The sequence below is a fragment of the Pinus tabuliformis genome, chromosome 9, assembly GCF_031772625.1.
Source record: "Pinus tabuliformis cultivar Carrire ecotype Pingquan chromosome 9, CPIR1, whole genome shotgun sequence".
Classification (NCBI taxonomy): domain Eukaryota; kingdom Viridiplantae; phylum Streptophyta; class Pinopsida; order Pinales; family Pinaceae; genus Pinus; species Pinus tabuliformis.
The window spans coordinates 1279852767-1279871042 of NC_142307.1; the positions used below are offsets into that span (position 1 = coordinate 1279852767).

At 35.8% G+C, this 18276-nt stretch overlaps 1 protein-coding gene and 1 pseudogene across 1 annotated transcript; one reads left to right on the top strand and one right to left on the bottom strand.

The window, feature by feature from the left end:
• Positions 1-1802: 1802 nt before the first annotated feature.
• Positions 1803-3018, bottom strand: LOC149153232 (heat shock 70 kDa protein, mitochondrial pseudogene; annotated as a pseudogene).
• Positions 3019-4710: 1692 nt separating this feature from the next.
• On the top strand, positions 4711-5599 carry LOC149153233 (AT-hook motif nuclear-localized protein 21-like). Its single transcript, XM_089443743.1, has 2 exons — positions 4711-5086; positions 5352-5599. The coding sequence occupies exons 1-2, from the start codon at positions 4711-4713 to the stop codon at positions 5597-5599; spliced, it is 624 nt and encodes a 207-aa protein (XP_089299869.1).
• The last annotated feature ends 12677 nt before the right edge of the window (positions 5600-18276 follow it).

Consider the following 18276-nt stretch of genomic DNA (forward strand, 5'->3'; position numbering starts at 1 on the left):
TACTTAATATGGAGTCACAAATGACATAAAAAATAATATTATGGATACTACATTTTGTGTAATATATGTTATGTTTAATTGACATGTAACATTTAAAACAAAAATATATTAATAACAAAAAAATATTTTACTATTGATTATGAAAAAAACAATTTTATATCAACTTTATATATAGAAAAATAAAATAATATAAATTGAAAATTTTAAAATTCCACTCTCCATTGGAAAAATTATATATATTTATTGATGTTAACATGTTCTAGTGCTTGATAGAATTGGGGTTATCATGGATCTTAATTCTAGATCTATCAAGTAGGGGAATCAAATTTTTCTTGGTGCTAACTTTTTTTAAATTTTGCACTAAAAAATAAGGTTGTATTTTGAGAGGTTTGATGCCATTTTGCACTTGGTAAATAAAAAATCTGAAAAAATCTGAGTTTGATAAATCAAGAAGGGGAATCAAATTTTTCTTGGTGCTAACTTTTTTTAATTTTTGCACTAAAAAATAAGGTTGTATTTTGAGAGATTTGATGCCATTTTGCACTTGGTAAATAAAAAATCTGAAAAAATCTGAGTTTGATAAATCAAGAAGTAATATGACCCTATGTTAATATATAACAAATTGAAACTTTAGAGTCAAGGTTTATGTGAGAAGAACTATTTTGATTTGATATTTTTGGATCCATCACATTTTTTAGTAGAAGTTTTTAGTGAGCAAGTGTGGCTCATCATGACGACACTCAAATATCAAATCAAAATTGAAACTTAATTATTTTTTAATTTAAATGTAATATTTTTTTTGTTTGCTAGGTTATGTGAGTCCTCATATCACAGGCATGCCTAGCTTATGGCTTGAGTAGTAGAGACCTACGGGCATTTTACTCATGAAATCCTCATATGACTAGCATGCCTAGGCTTGAGTAGCAGAGACCTAAGAGCATCTACACGGTCAAATCAACTAGGGATCTCACCCAACCTAAACCACACCATGGGATCTCACCCAACTTTAACCACACTAACTTTTAACATGAATAAAAATTTTACCACTGAATTTCAAATCTATAACATTCACAAAATGTCTCGACAAAACACACTTGTTAAAATTCCACAAAGGAATCTATATCTCATTAATCAGATATGCAATTACATATATACAGGAGTATTGTCTCAAGATAGGAAAACTATCTTGGACATACAATCTGTTGGTTGAGAGAATATCTCAACCACACACCAAACTAGGGAAACCACTCCTATAGAATAGGAACAGACTCTTTACATAGAAAGTCACAACTGAGACAAGTAGGAATTAATATTCCAACACACCCCCTTAATGAGTACTTGTCTCGATATCAATCTGCAAAGTCTAGTTGTGGTCAAACATAAAAAGAATATGTTGATGTCCATATAAAGGAGCAACCATCCATCGGAATGCATGGGTACTAACCGCTGCAACCGCCAGTCTTGTAGGATGTCCTTCGCATACATGGTTTTTTCAACCATTATAACTGCACACTTGTACCTATAAATCCCCCTCCAATATCATCATGGGTTTTATCGGATTATCTGTAGCCATGCTCTGGGTTTTATCGGATTACCCTCAACCATGCCACCAAGGGCTCTCAGCCACCAAGGCTAAACACAACCACAAAGGCTCAACTCAACCATGAAGGCTCAACACAGCCACGAAGGCTCAACTCAGTCAGGAAGGCACTCCAGAGACTATGGGCCACAAACCTACCACTAGGGTACTCTAGCCACTTTGAGCTACAAACCTGCCACTAGGGAACTCCAGCCATTAAGGTTCACGGAGGGTTTTCTTGGCTAACCCTAAACCATGCCAACACGTATTTCTGTCCCGCTTCACTCTTAGATGTGGTTTCTGGCTTACCACAAACTGACATTGCAAATGCAAAGTGCTTTTTAGATTACCACGAACTGTATGGGGGTACAAATGCCTTACAAGGCTTACAACTCCAACTTTTGGAGTTACCAGGTACATACATTACAAAGACCATTACAAAACATTCTAAACTTGCTTACTAATAAAATGTGTGACTCATAATACAACATAATATTGAGTCTATTCTACAAACACAAACAAACTTTCAAGCCCATTTGAATCATTTGCCACTCATCTTGGATACACCATACCATTTATATGCTCGAACACACCACTGCTTTCCCACATGAATATCATCGGCTTTGTACTTTTGAGTCTTTGACACCCTCATTTTTAACTTTGGCATATTGATCTTGGATCTCCATATTTTACATGTCATCTGTTAGAGTCGTGAATTCTAACAAAATGAATTCATATTGAGGTCACGAATCTCAATATGTATACAAATTTCCAAGACTAATTCACCTTTGCCCATATTAAAAAAAAATACCATATGAAAGGGCAGCTGCTGTTGGTTCATTGATAATTCTTTTCACATCTAAACCAGCAATTTTTCCAGCATCTTTAGTTGCTTGACGCTGAGCATCATTGAAATAGGCCGGCACTGTAATGACTGCATTTGATACAGACCTCCCTAGATAAGCTTCAGCTGTTTCTTTCATCTTTGTCAAGATGAATGCTCCAATCTGACTCGGCGAATACTGGTTCCCATTTACTTCAACCCAGGCATCACCATTGGTTGCCTTAACAATTTTGTATGGGACCATCTTCATCTCTTTCTGCGTCTGCGGGTCATCAAATCGCCTTCCTATCAAACGCTTTGTTCCAAACACTATGTTTGTTGGATTTGTCATAGCTTGTCGCTTAGCAGGAGTGCCTACAAGAAGCTCTCCCTTTTGATTAAAAGCTACAATAGATGGGGTCATCCGTGCACCTTCTGAGTTTTCAATGACTTTGGGGTTCTTGCCTTCCATGAGAGAAACACATGAATTTGTTGTTCCCAAATCAATACCAATCACATCATTACCAGCTCCCATTGAGCTGAATGCTATGGCTGCATTTCCCCATCTCTGTATCAGCGGCGAACCAAAGTTTGAAGATTTGATATTCTGTGTAGCAAGCTAGATCGGATGTCTGTTTAGAAAATGCCTCTGACGCGCTACCGTCGCTTTATCGACTCCTCTCAGGCTCTAAAACCATCGCACAGAATTAATGAGCTCAGGCCTTCTCTCTCACGCAGAAGGAAACTGGTGGCTCCTCCGTCACCAATTAGCGCAACCAATTGACTGCGTACCATGCTTCTCGAGTTAACTGTTATAGCCTAGACCGTCGCTGAGATTCTGATAGTAAAGACATGGGGATTTAACTGGTTGGCCGGCTCCACGTAGGGGGTTCTCCAACGTACAAGCAACACTCAGCGTGCCACAATTGGCTCTCCACCGTCCATTGATTTAATTCACAGAATCAGTCACAGGCTCTCAAATCGACAACCACACCAAGATTCATTGTCTCGGCTCTCCACTAAGGTGAAACTCACACAACAGAGCACGACAATCTCCACGACTGGATACACAGATCTGTACCCGAGATCAAATGCAATTTGGGGATCAGACTCCCACATAGCTCTTGCCTAAAAAACCACAGATCCCTCAAAAGAAACCACCGATTGCTCCAACATCACCGTTGTCAACAAATCACAGATCACATCTGCTCTCTACGCCCTGTTGAGCATCGCTGTAGCGTCTTCGAAAAAGGAGGATGGATAAACTTAAAAAACTAAAATAAAATATATTCTCGGTACATTTTCCTCTGCGGACGGACCAAAGCCCAAAAGAGGCCAGGTCTGTAGGGGATTTGATACCGATCTGATATCATGTTAAAATTTGACAAAGGAATTTATATTTCATTAATCAAATATGCAATTACATATATACAGGAGTATTGTTTCAAGATAGGAAAACTATCTTGCACATATAATCTGGTGATTGAGAGAATATCTCAACCATACACCAAACTAAGAAAACCACTCCTATAAAATAAAAACAGACTCTTTATATAGAAAAAATCGCAACTCACACAAATAAGAATTAATATTCCAACCGCTATCAGCCTCATGAACCTTAAGTGTAATAATTTAACCCACGCCTTTATTTATTATTTTTTTTAAATCTCTGTATAACAATTTAATAATTGCTTGCTTGTATTTATTTATTATTTCCAAAGGTCGGATGGAGTCGCCCATTTACATAACTTATTATATTTTAAGGTTATGGTAGAATTATTTTATTATTTTTAAAGGATACACGGAGTTCGCATTATACGAGTTAGCATATTTTTTTAAAAGCTACGTGGAGTTACCATGATAAATTGCTTGAAACGTGGAGACTATTTACGGAAGATTGTGCCTTAATTTACTCTATAATCGGCGATATTGAAGGAGAGGATCACTAATAGATCGAAGAAACGCATTTTCTGCTCTTGGTTTTATTCGGATAGCTGACTGTCTGCAGATGTAGGTTTCTTTAACCGTTTTTCCTGTTGATATATTTGTTTGTCAAAATTCTTCTGTGGAAAACTCCATTCAATTTTTCAATTTACAGGAATAGGGGTTGGCACAATTGTTATGTTGCAGTGAAAATAACTTGGGGCCGGCAGATAATAGGCAAAGGGCATTTCTTTTTTCCTTATGATAAAGGTCCTAGCATAGTATATATCTTCGATTTTGTTTAGCTCTGCCATAATTTTCCGGTGGATATCCTTTGGCTTTTGTTTTCATTATTTTTGTTGCTTCAGCGAATCTGTTGTCAGAGATGGAATCAAAGCTTTTTTCAGCTGCTATTGGGTCGCTGGATCCATTCCAACAGCATTGCAACTTTCCAAAAGTCAAAGAAGAGATCACAGATGGTGAACAGAATATTAACAACAGTACCCAGCAGTTAGTCAGAAGGGGCCGTCCGTCTGGTTCCAGAAACAAACAGAAAGAAAGTTCTGTGCTATACGAAGACAGCGTTGATGCAATCATGCCTCATGTTGTACAACTTCAACCTGGAGCTGATATAGTTCAGTGCCTACGTGGATTTTACCGAAGGCTTCAAGTAGGGGGTCTCTATGTGATGAGCGCTCTAGGGAGGGTGGTGGATGTGGCCATCTGCATGGCTGGGCAAGTGAGATTCTTGCGTGGCACGTGTCAGAAAGTACTTTCACTGTGTGGCACATTTCTCCCACATTAAAGAGCTAACCAGCCATATATTGGGTATTTAATGGCCTCAGAGCAGCACATTTAATGGCCTCAGAGCAGCACGGGACTTAACGCGATAACATGGGAGCGTGCAAATTTGGCATTAAATAATATTTTCCCGCTCCCGTGTTATCGGGCTAAGTTGCTTGCTGCTCTAAAAACATTAAATAACCAATAACATTAAATAACCAATATATGGCTGGTTAGTTCCAGCCCTCTCTTTCCGTTCTCTTTCCGTTCTTGACTCTGAAGGAAGCGTGATCGCAGGGTTAGTTGACGGGGTTCTTCGAGCAGCTGGTCCCGTTACCATTGTTGTTGGGTCATGCGTTGATCCATCTTTTCACAGAGTTCGCCCCATTTCTGGCAATGGGGAAGAAGGCAACGGCATTATAGCGTGCCCTAGTAGTCGTTCAATCCCTTCATTCCGTGAGGCCACTCATGGGAGAACACCACCTCTTTGATTGTCTATGGCGAGGTTAAGGTATTTTTCTGTTAGAAAGAGACGTCTCAAGATTGATTGTCTGAACTCTATGACGTGACATTTTTGAAACTAAAACCAGGTATATATCCATAATTATGATCATGGATTTGTCCATTTCTTAAATATAACAGACTATGAACCAGGATATAATATTTCAATTTTCAACAATTAGAGGTTGACAATTATTTATTTATTTCTCTTAAAGATTGTTTGCGTTAGCTATCTCAAAACAGGCAAAATTTGTTAATCTCATAATATAGTAGGAAAATAAGGAAAATAAGCTAAGGCAAATGTTAATCTCATAATATAGTAGGAAAATAAGCCAAGCTGTCTATTGAATAAAAGAACAGACAAATCTCTCTGTAATTATGCACGGTCATTACACAGATCAGGTTCTCCTAAAAATAGATTTTTGTTAAAGATTATGGTTAGATTGCTTGCGCATTCATTAGAGATATGTTTTGTTTGGTTTTTGTTTTGAAATATGTGAGCATGGTTAGAAACCATTTCTTTCGTTCGTTTTTATTGTATTAAATGCTATGTTTAGATATTTGTGTTCTTTTTTATTGTATTGAATGCCATATTTAGATATTTTGTGTTTTGAAATCTGTGAGCGAAACCTTTTCGTTTGTTAGTTTCTACTCTATTAAATGTTATATTTAGATATTTTTCTCCATTATTCGAATAGGAAAGAATGTAGTACGGTATTGTTGGTTATTCCTTATTTGTAAAAGTATTCTTAGGGTATTTTATTACTGAATGCTTGCTTTTGAGACTAGTAACCTTTTATATATCATTTTTTTATAATTACATAACTAGGTTATTCTGGGCCTATGATGATTGCTAGTTATATTGATTGCTAGTTAGCTGTTGGGCCTATACTGATTGCTAGTTAGCTGATGTAGATTTGGTCCAGGATTGGATTGGATTGCATTTTTTTTTTTTCCTTTTTTATCCATCCATGGAATTGGATTTTTTTTTTCCTTTTCCTTTTTCATGGCATCCCACCCACCCATCGAAGTTACCCATGGTAATGTGGCATCCACCCATGGTATTTACTCATCCTATTGTAATTGAGATCTACCCATGGTATTCAATCTGACTTATGGTATCTACCCGTGGAATTTACATGTGGTATTATGATTAAAAAAAGACTATAAGTAACAAGTCATATTGTCTAAATGGATAGATTGTCCACTACAATGTAGCTTTTACATTTTTTTTTTAATGTGGTTTTGATAGATTGTCCACTACAATGTATCTTTTACAGTTTTTTTTCTTTTCTTTAAATGTAGTTTAAATGTAGTTTTGATAGATTGTCCACTACAGTATAGCTTTTACAGTTTTTTTTTTTAATAAAAAAAATGTGGTTTTTTTACTAGTATATTCTCCACTTTTCTTTTAGCATTTCAAATTTTCAAATCTCGAGGGCCTCCCCTCGCCCCCAAGATCCATTTCAAATTTTTAGCATTTCAATTTTTCAAATCTTGAGAGCCTCCGCTCGCCCCCGAGATCCATTTCAAATTTTTAGCATTTCAATTTTTCAAATCTTGAGAGCCTCCCCTCGCCCCCGAGATCCATTTCAAAGACCTTGCGCTCCTCGCCCCAATAATTTCTGGCACACTCCTTGTTAGAGGATGATTTTTGAAAGATAAATTCAAATAAAGAATCAACATCATCAGTTTGATGAAAAATCCAAAAACCAAGATTAGGTTGTTCAAATAGATAAATTCAAATAAAGAATCAACATTATCAGTTTGATGAAAAATCCAAAAACCAAGATTAGGTTGTTCAAATGAGTGGAGCCATGAAATAATCAGAATTTTAGATACACTGAAGAAACAAAGTTTTCCTTTATATGGTTGCCAAAATATATTGATGATTCTTTTAAGGTTAACAAATCTTAAAGAGATCAATTCTTTGAATCGCATTAACACAACGAGAAAGTGAGATGGCGTGAGATGGCGCGCTCAGTTAGTGACTTGAAATTTAGATTTTTGTGTTATATATATATATATTTTGAATAACGAGATAAAAAGTAAAATGAAATGGTATTTTTATCAACGAAATAAAATGAACATATATACATCAAATACACAATTTGCAACTCTAGATAAAATAAAGAAAATGAAAATCAAATTTCAAAAAGTCAACGAGCTAATCAGGGCTCAGGTTGTTGCCTTAAGTCCTGTAGAGCATAAGTTTTTAGAGGAATAAGAACTGTAGAAACAAATCTTAATAAAGAGACATAGAGATAGTTGAAACAAATAATATGGAAATAAAGGGTTGATTTTATTAAAATACAAAAAGTTCAACCAGATTTCGAAGAGGGAGAGACTCTGGGAAAGCCTTTGACCAACTCTAATCACAAATTACTGCAAAATGATCATATACAACAATCCAGGGACAAGAAAGAAAGACTATTTCATGAAGTCGTTGGTACAAGTAGGATGCGAGCAACTTGCTTTTTTGTAAAAGAACAGTTGTTAGCACAAAAAAAAATAGCAAGTTCTTCTAACAATAATATATAAATAAGAAATAATGCAAGATACCTGTAGAATTATAAAATAATTTCGGAGAGTCAACCAGTATGTCGCCCCTTAGTGATACAAAGTTGTTGTCACCTTCAGGTTCAACCTCAAAATATTTTAGAAATTGAAAATCAACAGAAAGATAACAACCATAAACTTAGATCATACCTCTCTCTTAATAGTTCCTCCTCCAGCCTTCTTAGAAATTGAAAATCAACAGAAAGATAACAACCATAAACTTAGATCATACCTCTCTCTTAATAGTTCCTCCTCCAGCCTTCATAGGTATCTCCTCTTTTTAAAGGGGTTCCAAGAAGTTTTGGAAGTTTGTTATTAAAATATGTAATTAGTTATATTTATAATCAAAATGATTAGGTAGAAGGAGGAGAAATTTATCAACGCTGATTAGAAAATAATTTAATTAAGGCATAGACTATAACAGGTGGGAAACTGTCTCTTGATCCATTCGTTTAGACCCCTTTTATTTAATATACAAGAAAATCATTAGTATAAACCATAATTTTCATTTGTCTCATGTATTTTTTCCAATGCTCATAATAAACATCACATCATCAAGATCTTAATATAAAGCCCATATGCAGCAAACAAACATCAGATGCATTCTCATTTTCAAATCAAAACATCATCACGTGGCCTCCTTGTATCTACTATACTCCTTGTTACTCCATAAATTATTCATAACCAATGTGATGCCACCAAACATATAATGTTCCATGCATATAAATGTATAACCATGATATTCTCTTCATCATATCAAGTTATAAAAAATATAAATATAGCATTAGTGAGTTGATCCAAAGTAGCAAAAGGAAGCATCGTGACTATATAAAAACACTGAGAAAACCTGCCAAACAACCTGTACAAAAATGCGATGAACTACCAATGCTTAAAATTAACCTTTCTTCCCATGAGACAAAGTTGACTTTGCTTCCCTCTCCTCCTATCGCAGATGTGAGGACACGAAGTGTGATGAACCATTGAAGGAGCCAGAAGAGATTGTTTGGGTATTTTGTCTCTATTCATTGGTAGCAAGTGGAGGAATAAATGGATCCTTTAATTATTGACCAATTGGAGCAGGAAATATCGTACGTTGCTTGGATAGTTTACGAGCAGAGGGAGCATGGTGAGTAACAGGGACAAATGGTTGGGGTGCAACAGGGGGAGTATGTATTAATCAAGAACCAAATTGGGAATGTGACACAGGTGGTTACACTCCCTTTAGGGTTTATTAATGAATGGTAATAAAAAATTAACAATAACCACCATTAAAAGAGTTAAATGGATGACATTCATATGACTATTTTTAATTCAACCTAAAATAATTCTTATGATAAATAGAATTCCAAAATGTCAAAATGGTGGACTAATGAGAGTTGCACACAAAAAGCATAATTCGGTGCGAGGCACTATTTTCCCAAGGACAAATCCTTAAGGGTTGCATGACTCAGGTGCGCAGGGCAGCTGGTTCTAGCAAAGTATAATGACCTGGGTATTCTAATTCAAGAAATAAAAAGGGTTTCTTTTGACAAACTTGTTGAAGAAAACTCTTAATTTTACCCGGAAAACTTCTTAATTGTCAATGAAATAGTCTCGTGCAAGCATACCTGGAAAGTAATAGAGAACCAATGGTGACCAAATCTATAATTAGTATGCCAATTTCCTCATTCTCAGATGCCAAACAAAAACAAATTTCAACAGGAATACTAATAGAGGAGGTTCAATTGAAAATAAAAGGAAATGATACCAGCATAGGGTTTTTGCAAGAGAAAAATTGAAGTGTGTGGCTTGAGAAAATGGAAGTTAATGCAAGAGTAAAGAGTTGGTTGGAAAGTTGATGGGACCGAAACCCAATGCCATGGAAAAAATTGCAATCAAACAAGTAAGAACTGATGAGGAAAGCTCATGCAAAATACACATAAGGCCTGAAGGATGATTTGGAGCTCTTAACTGTGGGTAAAACCAATCAAAACGATGGAGGAAAAAGCCCAGTGGGTGATATAACCCTAAAAACATGACAAATCACAACACACATTTGCTGAGGTGGATCAAATCTTGCATGAGTACCAACATTCATTCAATGTCCATAATATAACCATATCACCGTTGATTACAAATCATTTCACCTTAACTTTTTCGGCGAGATCTCCAACTATAATTCAACTCTAAAATTTGGTCATTAAAAATTCCGGTGACACGTAATCAAACATCAATTTCATAATATATATCACACATATATGCTTCGACCAAGGTTTCCTAAAGGTATCACAAACCAAATGTAATATATCCATTGATAACCAAATAACCAAAGTGCATGCAACGTGATTGCTAGGGTCGCGCCCAAACATAACTAATCACATATATATAAAACAAATTTAAACATTGGACAATGGAAAACTTATGCTTTGAATCCCTTATGACATCATAACATATAATGACATATATTCTTTCAAACACTTGTGATACAATAGAAACATAATAGTGGGGAAAGGGAATTCACTTGAGTGTGCTTACCAAGAATATAATGTATAAATTTTTCGATTGCTTTAACTAGAGCGAAGGCATGTTTTCTTACTTAAAGAATATTTAAATTCTTCATTTGATAAGCTTTGGCTAATGAAAGAGATTGGGTGCTCTTTCCCTTGAATATCCTTTTGTATAAGAATAGTTGAAACAACCTCATTAGTTTCATTAATGTAGATGACGAAATCCTTGGTGAAATATAGATTTTCTAAAACATGTGCAGTGGAAATTGCCTACTTTATAGAAGTAAAATCCTGATGGGCATAATCGTTCCACTAAAATTCATAATTGTGTTTTGTTAGACTATGAATTGGATTCACAATATGAGCAAAATCACTTATGAAATTTTGAACAAAATTGATCTTACCCATAAGAGATTGGATTTCATTTTTGGAGGTAGGTGGTGGCACATTCTTGATTGCAGCAACTCTATCAGGGTCAATACTAATTCTTGTTTCTGAAACAATATGACTCAACAACTTACCTGTTGTTACACCAAAAATATTATTTTTGGGTTGAGGGAGATGTCTAATCACTTGCATCTAAGGACTCATCTAAGGTGGTCAAAGTGATTTGCACGAGATTTAGAATAAATAGTCAAATCATCAAGATAAATTTGGGTTTTTTTTCTCTATCAGATCGTTGAAATCCAACTGCATGGCTCTTTTAAAGGTAACACCTGCATTAATTAGGCCAAAATGAATTCTCTGATAAGTAAAGGTGCCCAAGCAAGTATTGAATGTGATTTTGTATTTGTCATCCTTCTTCAAGTGAATTTGGTTGTAACTAGAAAAGCCATCTAGAAGTGACATCATCTATGATCCTAGAACCTACTGCAAAATTTGATCCATATTAGGCAAGGGGAAATTGTATTTAACACTTTCCTTATTCAAGATCGATAAATTGACACATAAGTGAATATCCCCATTCTTTCTAGAAGGGACCATATTTTCTACCCACTCAGAATACTTCACAAGAAAAATAATGTGAGCATTTAGCATCTTTTCAATTTATGTTTGAATGGTAGCTTCAAGTGCAGGAATAATAGGTCTTTGCCTTTCTTTGATAGGCTTTACATCTTTTTTAATAGGTATAACATTTTTTATAATTCCAAGATCAAAACCAAGAAGATCCTTGTAGTGTTGATAAATCTATAAGGAAATAGTTAGAATGATTTCTCTTATATTGATAATTGCTTGTGATATCCTTTTACTTTTTCTTACTTATTAGATTCTCCACTTATTATTGTGCTTGTATATCATCAATTTTCTACCAAAACAAGAAGATCAATGGTGCATAAGAACACAAAATGTAGGTTGCTAACCAGGGCCAAACCTCTCCACTTGAGAGGAAAACCCACAAATATCTTCTCTTCTTATAGATTCTTCAATTGATGAATTCCAAGACCTTTAGACCAAGAGAAATACCCTCCAAGACCAAATCCAACCCTTCTGGATGATGTGCTTCCTTTTTCCAAGTCAAACCCAGTCAAATTTCTTCCAGTAGCACAACCTCAACCCCCAATTTCATAATTTTGACCTCCACTGCAGATTTGAAATTTTTGGCCCTTCTAGTAGTTGTTGTTGCCACACATGTGAACTTATTTTGGACTCTCAAGGCTTCTTCATACCTTCACTTGGATTTCTCCTTCTTCTAGTGCTTGAGGATTTCCTAATGTGACTTTCTTTGACCTTCTTTCTCTTCTTTCTTCACGATTGAACCTGTAGAAGAAAAACCCTAGTCTAGCAGCAAAAACCCTAACCTTCCTTTGCACGTGTGAGAAAGAATAGCCTAGAAAAAAGTCTTCTTTGTCATCTTCCTTCTTTGCTACCTTTTTTCTCTTGTTCTTCACTTGTAAAAGAGAGTGAATGAATGTTTTCCAAGGAGGTCAGGTTCCCTCCTTTATATAGGCTTCTAAAGGTGGATGTGGCTCCTCAAAATAGGTCAACTTCCCAGCTTCCAGGATGACTTGGTATTGAAGCGTATTTTAACACTTTTAAAGACAAAAAAAATTTCTTTACATGTTACAATGTGCCTGATGAGGTCTTAAACTTATGAAAATGAATCTTTTGACTTCTTGACCTAGGACAAATCCTAGAAGCACTCAATGGGTGCTTGACCTCTAAAATAAAATACCTTGAGCATGAAGCCCATGCTCCAATAATAATAATACTATTTTTTCTTTCATTTGACAATATACTTGAATAAAATTTAAATTAGAAAATAAACCTTATAAAGTCAATATATTGATAACAACATGTAAGAGAAAGTATATACATTTACAAATATAATTATATTTAAAAAGACTACGGTTTGATGAGAAACATTTTTTCCTTTTGGTTTAAGGTTTCCTTAACATATGGTAAAATCATCGAGACATAACAAAGTGCCCCACGCTAATGATTAACCTAGGTGGACTATTTTTTCGGTACCGCTTCCTAACTACCCTTACTTTCAAATATTGGGAGACTTCCTAAATGAAATCCTCTAAATCCAATCATTATAAAGATAAATAATGATTCAATTAAAAACTGAAATAATTAATTTTAATTAATATTTTAATTAATTATTAATAATTTTATGAGAAAAATTAAATAATATTTAGTTATAAATTTTAATTACTATAAATATAAAAAATACACTAATCTTTAAAAAAAAAAAATTCAGAGAGAAAAAACCATCATAGCTTATATTAAGAGAATATAATGATCTGAATACATAGATATGTTGGAAACATATTTTCCAAATATACTGAAGAGTATCAGGTATTCCAAATAACTAATTACTAGATACCAAAATATAATATAATATCAGTCCAAAAACTTTTAGAATTGTCTTAGACTGATCAGCACATATTAACAGGCCAAACTGAAAAGATTTACAAGATTGAAATGCTTTCAAAAACAAAACATATCAACAAACCCTGATAAGAGACACATAATTGAGAATCAAGGTCCAGAATTAGCCATTTAGGTCGTGACTTGCCAAAATTCGCAACATAATAGAGTTCAGAGGCGCCCTTGAATCTTGAAAAATATTAGCATTCCTCCATTTCCACAAGAACCAGCAGACAAGGATAAACAAAGTTCGCCGGGATAAACTCTGCTCGCTCCACCATTTAAAGCCATCCTGAACAGAGGAAAAGACCAGGTAAGGAAAACCAAAAGACAAAGAAAGTTCATACCAGATATGGAGAGATGAAGCACATTGGAAGAACATATGAAAATTTGTCTCAGCCGCATTCTGGCACATGGCGCATCTGCCCGGACCATGCCAACCTTTCTTTTGAAGGACCTCCCAAGTAAGGTTCCTGTTCCTGAAGACCAGCCACGAGAATAAAATCATTTTAAGTGGGCATGCCGCCTTCCATAGTTGAGGAGGAAAGAGCAGGTCGGAATTACACGAGAGGCCTGAAGACATTGAAGCATATAAATCCTTTACTCGAATAGGCTGAGAAGATCGCGGAAGAGCCCAGACCAGAGCATCCCTGGAGCCCGAACGATGAATCCCCAAGCCGTTTAGGCTCTGTAAAACAGAGTGCCAAAGGGGACGCATGGAGAGAGGCAAAAGTAAGTCCTCCCCTTCCTTCCATACAAGAGATGAGTGAGACCAAGTTTTAATCAGCTTGTCCCACGTGAAAATACCCTTTGAATGAAGGAAGGAAACCAAGCGAGGAGAGAAAGAGGAATCCAAACCATTAACTATGGAGTCGAAACCAATGAGAATGCTTGAGCCCGAGAATATTTTCCATCGTAAATTTTCCATGAAAAAAGGCTGAATTTTCCTGAAGCTTAACCAGATAGCAGACCCTTTTTTAATGCCCAAAGATTTCCTTCTGTACCAGGACTCCAAACTCCTGCCTTTTAAATATTTCATATTAATAACTTTGCTCCACGGACCCTTACCAAAGATACCTCTATGAAGGGACTTACAAAGAAGGGCTTTCCCGAAAGTCCTCATATCTAAAAGACCCCAGCCCCCCGCCTTCTTCGACTTAGAAATAGAATCCATCTTAACTAAATGAATCTTATTCTGAAAAGCTTTACCTCCCCATAGAAAATTGGCAGCCAATGAGCTCATTTTGTTAATAATAGAAGCGGGAAGGAAATAGAGGTGGGCCCAGTAAACCGCCAATTGAGATAGAACTGCCTGCACTAAAATAAATCTGCCAGCTAAAGAAAGAAATCTTGACTCCCATCCAGAATTTTTTTTGTAGAAGCGGTCAATTAACCATTGCCAATCCTGTTTGGAATTACCTTTTGCCTTCAGGTTGAAACCCAAATATTTGAACCCTTCCTTGATCGAAACCGGGTTGATGCCGATCAGTGCAGCTATCCATTGAACAGTATCCATATTTGACTCATTGTGATACAACGAAGATTTGTTCATGTTGATAACTAATATATATATCTATATATATATATATATATATATAAAGTTAATAACACTAAAAAAAATCCATATTGATTTTCCAATTTCAAATTTTTTAATTAAGATTGAAAATATAATTATTTTAGGTTATTATACCCCTCTAAGACCAATCATCTTTGAAACTTCCTATGTTGTTGTTTTTATTTAATTGACTTTGACTTCACTTGTGTTGTTTAGGTAGATTGATTTTGTTTATTACGATTTATCTTCATGTAATTTGTTAGACCAATCATCTTTGAAACTATGTTGTTTTTATTTAATTGACTTTGACTTCACTTATTGGTCTTAGAAACTTCCTATGTTGTTGTTTTTATTTAATTGACTTTGACTTCACTTGTGTTGTTTAGGTAGATTGATTTTGTTTATTACGATTTATCTTCATGTAATTTGTTAGACCAATCATCTTTGAAACTATGTTGTTGTTTTTATTTAATTGACTTTGACTTCACTTGTGTTGTTTAGGTAGATTGATTTTGTTTATTACGATTTATCTTCATGTAATTTGTTTGATATTAACATTCATGAATACTTAATTAGTTGTTTTCAAATAAAAATGATGATAATTAATTCTGCATATTCTAAATATATAAGAACATTTAATATGTTTATTGTTGACATTTTTAAGCTTTATTTAGTATATTTGGTGAAGGATTATTTGAGAATACATTATACATGTTTTAATTTTTGTAAATTATATTTCTTTATTGTATAAAATAATTAATTAATCTTGTCATGAAAAATATAATTTTCATATAAGAGATTTTATTGACCTTATTATTTATCAAAATATTTTTGACATAGGGTTGAACCTAAAAAATAAATTGAAAGATATTAACGTCAATTATATCATTGTTTTCCATAATCGTCATGACTTAACCACATTGTGAGATGGAAACTCTCAATAAAAATATCATGGATTTAAAGTAGAACTTTGGTAAATCAAGCAACATCAGCCTACACTAATATTCATTTATTGATATTTGGTGTGCATTGTTCAATACACTAATTTTTATTTATTGATATGTGGAATATATTGTTAAATTAAAAATTATTTAGATTATTTTCTTTGATGGGGTGAGGTTTATGCAACATAGGGAGGAGGAACCTCATGTGTGAATATAGGTGGAGTGGGGTGAGAGATGGTTTTTCTGGTCCTTTCACGAGAATGCATGCAATGCGAGGAGTAATATCAGTAGGTTGGCAACTCGTGCGAGTATTAACACCGCGTTGGAGTTTGGGGGCGACGAATGGTTAAGGCGTGAGAAGATGAGGGAGCTCGACATTCGTATCCATGCTCTAGTCTGGTGCTGGACCTTGCAGTGACCTTCGGGGAGAAAACGAAAGTGTCGCAGGAGGTTACTTTGTAGGAGTGGTCTGTGTGTACTCGTCCTGGGCATTTGCTGGAGCAGTGTGTCAAGTTGGGCCCTGTTACAAAGTCTCTTTGTTATTTTCTGTGTGTAAGGATGGGAAGCCGGCGGGACTAGACCTCTTCCATTCCATTTCCTCTTGGCTTATGGTAAACATGTTTGCTCGGGCTAGAAGTGGAAGTTGGAACTAGTAGTATAAGAAACTCTGTGGGTGGTGGCGAAAACTAGTTTCAACTTCCAATTTTGTGACCTCCATCGTGGGCGCGATGATGTTTGGAGGATTGGTGGGTGGTCTTTGTGAGGCGAATTCGAAGGCTGGTCACCACCGTGGGGAAGCTATGCTCAGGCGTCGACTACTTTTTCTTCGTCTTTCTTTCAATTGTCTGTGCTGGTGTGGTGGGCGACAATATTTGGTTTCTCTGGTGGTGGTGGTCTTTTTCAGGTAGTGGGCGGTGGTATTGTGTTTCTCCCGTGTGGTGGGTGGTAGCATTTGGTTCCTCTGAAGGTGGTGTTTGGTTTCTTTGGTGGGGGGTCTAGCTTGTGGATTTTGAACACGGTGGTTTGCCATCTCTGCGAATTATGAAACCCCCTGCGTGACATGGGCGTTCCCCCTCCCCAGCCACCCTTGGCCCTGCGGGTGAGGTGGACTCGACAATTGCCATTAGGGCTCCTCGCCGGGGTGGCAAGACCGTTGGATGCACGCGACTGGCTAGTGTGGGAGCGTTTGGAGGTTTTGGAGGAGGTAAACGAGGTTCCAGTAGGGATGGTGGTACGCAGGTTCAGAAGCCGAGTCGTCGAGGTGGAGGAACTAGGGGTGGCAAGGGGAATCGTGGGTCTGGTCGAGCCAAAGCGAATAAAGGGCAAAGTATCCAACATTAATGATTGGAGAATTGTCGAGCACTTATCAATAGCCTGATAGAAAGAGTGGACACAACTGAGAGAGTCTGTCGCAAGGAGCATGCAGAGAAGATGAAAATGTTAGACCAATTTCACTATTTTCAGTGCCAAGTCCGAGAGAGACTAGCGGTGGTTTGACGAGACCAAAATCAACTTACCGAGAAAGTAGAAAAGCAGGAGACTTGGCTGGCACACTTCGAAGGGCATGTTCAGTGTGAATTTCTTCCTCCACCTCCTCGAGGAACAACCACAGACAACCTTGCCTCCATCACGTCGCACAACTAGTATGCTCTCTGGTGTTCTTTTTATGTTTTATCTATATTTTGGTTCCTTTGGCACCAAACTATATAGTGAATCTAGGTGAGTAGAATATATTCAGTATAGTACATGACATGAAATTATAGTATAGTGTATGACATGAAAATATTGTACAGAAATGAGAAGATATTAAACTCCAAGTAAAGTTAGTAATCAAACGGGAACTGTGTCTTCAAAATGAGAATTCTAGCAAAAAAAAAACCCCAAAAATCATGAAAAATCAGTCCAGAAATGAAAAGCGTGTATTTCTTAAAGATGTTTTTTTAGGGGGTAAATTTTCAACATTTTTTAAAAATGAAAGTAAAAACCAATTTTTTTTGTGCGAAAACCATGAAAAAAACAAAAAGTGTTGTTGTGTTTGTTTGTTTGTTTTTTTTCTTTTTGTCGAACACTTTTTTAGTAATGGCATTAAAAATAAAATACCATGCTTCCAAAAATCATTAAAATTCCAATAGTTTTCAACAATACATTGAAGATAACGACTCAAAAAAAACCTTAAAATGTCAACATTTTTTAACCATGGAATAAAAAACAAATATCATGGCTATAACAAACCTTAGATTTTCAACATA

Excerpts from the sequence above, each read along its gene's own strand:
- LOC149153233 (XM_089443743.1), top strand. The coding sequence starts at position 4,711 with ATGGAATCAAAGCTTTTTTCAGCTGCTATTGGGTCGCTGGATCCATTC. Across the intron at positions 5,087-5,351 it reads GAGATTCTTGCGTGGCACGT|CCCTCTCTTTCCGTTCTCTT; the intron begins GTCAGAAAGTAC and ends GGTTAGTTCCAG.